This window comes from Mesitornis unicolor, unplaced genomic scaffold (genome assembly GCF_000695765.1).
Source record: "Mesitornis unicolor isolate BGI_N332 unplaced genomic scaffold, ASM69576v1 scaffold1915, whole genome shotgun sequence".
NCBI classification, from domain to species: Eukaryota; Metazoa; Chordata; class Aves; order Mesitornithiformes; family Mesitornithidae; genus Mesitornis; species Mesitornis unicolor.
Genome location: NW_010184684.1, coordinates 12719 through 17277, shown reverse-complemented (window position 1 = coordinate 17277; position 4559 = coordinate 12719). Strand labels below are relative to the sequence as shown.

At 50.3% G+C, this 4559-nt stretch overlaps 1 protein-coding gene across 4 annotated transcripts in view; it reads right to left on the bottom strand.

Moving 5' to 3' along the window:
- LOC104540676 (sodium channel protein type 8 subunit alpha) overlaps positions 1-4559 on the bottom strand; it is a 41822-nt gene that overhangs the window by 33733 nt on the left and 3530 nt on the right. For all 4 annotated transcript variants that reach the window (XM_010184537.1, XM_010184538.1, XM_010184534.1 and 1 more), the window contains exon 2: positions 7-37. In XM_010184537.1, the coding sequence (XP_010182839.1) occupies positions 7-37 (31 nt within the window). The remainder of the gene's footprint in view (positions 1-6; positions 38-4559) is intronic.

The following is a 4559-nucleotide window of genomic DNA, read 5'->3' as shown; positions in this document are numbered from 1 at the left end:
GGAAGAGTGTTTTCCCTCTGTTTAGTACTACAAAGGTCTGCAGAGAAAGAAAGAAAGAAAGAAGAGAAAGAGTTAATGCAGGAAAATCCAAGCATGAATTGCACAAACAAGACGAAGAGATTTCATGGTAAAAAAAATCAGCATTTTCTGCTTTTTAAAAGAATAATTTCCTTTATGAAGTTGCCGTTAGGGTGACGCTTACCTACCAGTGCATGGGGAGTAATTCCACTCCAAACCACCCATTTTACAGACACCTCAGCAGCAACATCTCCCATCCATGACACGCGTTTTCCTCCCACCAGGGCAGAAATTCGTTAGCCCCAATTAACAGAGAAGACCCGAGGCCCAAACCACCAAGGACCACAAATTCGGGAGCAGAATTGGCGGCTGACCCAGGCCTGACGCCATCGCCCGGGGCATGGGAGCATCTTTAGGGCACAGCATCCATGCACTTTGTGCCTTATCCCAACCTTTGCTCGTATCTACCTCAATAAATGGGAGTTTTTACAAGAAAACACCTCAACCACAAAGAAAAACTAACAGGAAAGCAGGAAGAAAACAAAGAAAACGTCACGGCAGAGTCCCCCACCCCAGCAGACACCCATGGTCCCCACTTGTTGGTAATTCTGAGCACGTTCCCTGTTGGTGCATCGACTCCAGGCATCGCCACACGCTCTTTAATTAGCGAGATGTTAATGACGGCTACTTTCTACAGGACCTGTGGAGGGAATCATGGAAACGTGAGGCAGAATCGGCCTGAGCTCTCCATTACCAGCCTTAAAACACAACCCGGCTCCTCCATCTCCCCGCGCAGCAAAAAGCAGCGGGAGAATCACACGTGGCCATCTGGAGCGGCTAAATTAGAACCGTGCTTGCTTAATACCAGCACGCCCCATGCACCTCCCGCTCGACTGCAAGGGAAATAAGCCATTTGTGTGTGCTAAAAAGCCAAAGCCCTTTCCCTGGCACCGTTTTATGGTCCCTCCGGGACGCTGCGGCGATGAAGGATGAACCCCGGAGCGGTGCAAAAGCCGGACCCGGTCCCCGGCACCAGCCCCTGTTTGGCACAGCCCCGAGCTCCCCGAGTCCAACGCAAGGGAATCCGCGAGGGCTTTCTGCCAACGCCGCCGCTGAGCTTCCCCAGGAGACTCGCTCTTCCCAAATTTGTCATTTCCCTCCTGGTACGTGAAACGACGGCTTCGGGCTCGTTCGGTTAAATGAGACCATCGAGCGGTAAATTATTTGAAAAGGAAATCAAAATCAGACTGTGGTTCAAGCGCCGAGCGAGGAAGGTTCGTTAGCAGAACCACTAATGCATCTCCCCAAGAAAAAGCACTTTTAAAGACACCCCTGGACAGCTCTTAAATTGCAGCATGAAGAATTAATGGACAGATTACCTCGGTGGGGAACAATATTCTAAAAGGCCTGAAGTTTTTCAAGACTGCAGATCACAGAGCGGTCAAGGGACACCTGATTTTAAGGACCGGCCGCCTCTCCTTCCCCAACACCACAAACTGTTCTCATGTACCGCTCATTTTTAAACTTCAAGGCTTCGGAGCAGGATTGCCATCACATTGGGATGTGTCCCTAACACAACACCGAGCTCTCAACCCTTCCAGCAACGAAATCTCCGCTGAACATTACGTGGGTGCAAGGTGAGCTGGAAAAAGCCAAAAATTCCCCCAAAATTGTAGCATTTCATGAGGTGGCTCCGTTTCATTACAGCTCCATTTCTGCTTGGGGAAAAATCCCTGTGGAGGAGGCCGATGGTTTCCTCAGAAGCAGCTCAGCACAGAAGTAAACCTGTTATTCATGTGGACACAAGGGCACGTGTGTGCGATTTTGGAGGTGGAAACCATCCCAAAGGCTTCAGATCTGGGCTGGGGGGAGCAAGCCAGACCTGGGAAATGTAAACTGCACTGTACAGAGGATCAGGGCTGTTTCCCTTGGCACGCTGGGGTGATTACATGGAAACACACATTTCCAATGGCCGCTTTGCAAGACTGAGCCAGAAATTTGGCACTCCCTGTTGTAACATAAGCTGTGGCATCAAGCGATCTGGGCAATCGCCTACCACACATGGACTCCACATTCTGCTTGCCAGCTTCATCCTTCATCCATTGCATGACCTGACACGAGGCAGCTCCTTCTCTTCCATGCTCTGCCCAGCTTTCTCAGACCATAATGCTTGTGGAAATTCACAGAATCACAGAATGGCTCGGTTGGAAAAGCCCTCTGAGATCATCACGTCCAACCGCTCCTGTCTACCCCCTAAACTATATCCTTAAGAACCTCATCTACCCACTCTTTAAACACATCCAGGGATGGGGACTCCACCACCTCCCTGGGCAGCCTGGTCCAGCTTCTGACGACCCTCTCAGTAAAGAACTTCCTCCTTATCTCTAACCTGAACCTCCCTTGGCACAGCTTGGTGCCGTTTCCCCTTGTTCTATCCCCATCACCTGGGAGAAGAGCCCAGCACCCACCTCTCCACAAGCTCCCTTGAGGCAGTTGTAGGTGGTGATGAGGTCTCCCCTCAGCCTTCTCTTCTCCAGGCTGAACAAGCCCAGTTCCCTCAGCCGCTCCTCATCAGGCTTGTTCTCCAGAGCCCTCCCCATCCTTGTGGCTCTGCTCTGAACACGCTCCAGAATCTCAACATCCTTCTTCTAGTGAGGGGCCCAGAACTGAACACAGCACTCGAGGTGCGGCCTCACCAGTGCCCAGTACAGGGGGATGATCACCTCCCTGGCCCTGCTGGTCACACTGTTTTTAATACAGGCCAATTGTCCATAATGCTTGTGGAAATTATTCCTGTCTATAAAACCCATCATAACCGGGCCTCTCGGTACAATCACAACACAAAGGAGGTGCCGTGCATTCCCATCGATCCTGACGGCCCCAGGATGCGCTGCTCCGGTCCCCCAGTGCGTCTCATAAAATCCTGGGTAAATCTCTGGCCTCAGCAATAGAAAGCAGAGCCCAAAAGCCAAAAAGCGTTTGGCAATTGGAAACCTTCTCGGTGTTTTGCTTTATGCTGCTGACACATTCAAACTCCATTTCAAGATGGCTGCGTGCTCTTAAAACGTTCGCTGGTTCAGGTCCAAGAACACCCTTAAGCCCTTTTAAGATCTGCTGAGGAGAAGCTCAGGCCTCAGAGAAAGGCGATACCTGGAGAAAGGCACCTCGCAGCCGTCTTCGAAGGGACAAAGTTTGGTTGAACTCCCCAAAGTCCCAGTTTGTTCTTCAAGAGGTGTGAAAAAGGCTCCGTCCGCTTCGGTTTTTCTTAAAGTTGGCTGGGAATTAACGTTTTATGGCAACTTTGGAAACAGTTCTCATATAAAAAGCTGCTCGCAAAAGAGAAGCCCCCTCTAAATCAACGTGCAAGACAGCGCACTCAAAAAGCGACGCTGGAGAGCACGGCAGAACCGATCGAGTGACGTCAAAGAGCCTTCCAGTCACACGCAGATTTAAAACACTGCTTCATGCAGCTTTTTAAGCATTTCTGCAATGGCTGAAAAGCGAGGAGGAGTGGGCAGCAGATTGCAGAAGAAAACAGCTTTATGAACAGCCCAGAGCATATGGAACCGCGTTCCTACGGCGGCAACCGCTGACTGCCCTGCTCGCGGTGCTACGCAAAGGAGAGCGACGGCGTTCAGCTGACACCCGAACACAGCTACTCCCTCAATCAATGCACAGGGAACTCGGCCACCCTGGAGGCTGGAGAAGTATGGACAGAATTAAACACCGATGCACAATATTTTTCAAGGCTGTTTTGCTTCATAGAGGTGGACTTCCTAGTACAGAAACCACATTATTTAGTATTTATTTTTCCAACCGCTTCCAAAAGGGGACAGATTTATTCTTTCTGAGTAACTTATTCACCACTGAAAAGCTTACGGGGGGAAAAAAAATGTATCTGCCACATTTTGCTCTTGTTTTAATCTCCTGTTTCAAGCTCGGTATGGGAAAACCCCATGACATTTTTCTGAAATGTGTCAAATAACACATTCCCAAAAAGATGTCTTTTCTCAATTAAATAATGTTCAACGTGCCGTACCGAGAACCCGGGCTGGATTGAAGGTCCAACGACACCCCAATCTGCTTATGTAAGGAATCCGCTCTGCCTCGGGAGCGGAAATGCTGCTCCTTCCCTCCACTCATCACCAGTGGGCTGCAGCTATTTCGGTGACTGCAGCAGAGCTTCCCTCGCCTCCCGGTCCGTGCCACACTCGGCTTTTCCCAGCGTGGAAGCTCTACGTGCTCAGGCAGTGCCGTTATCCGTCGCCCCATGAACCTACAACAGCAAACGACTCCCTTACGCTTTGCCTTCCACCCAGGAAGGCCCAGAGATGGAGAAGATGCTTGCCAGGGGCTGTGCTCCCCTCCCTTCCTTCTACCACGACAGCAGGACATGGCTACGAAGTCCACATTTACTTTTCCGGCTCCTTTCAAGGCTACTGCAGAGATGGAGTGGAATTAAAAATCACATTACACACGCAAGATTACCTAGAGAAGCTCATTGGCTTTGGGAATTAAGGCTACAAGGCTGATTTTTGAGA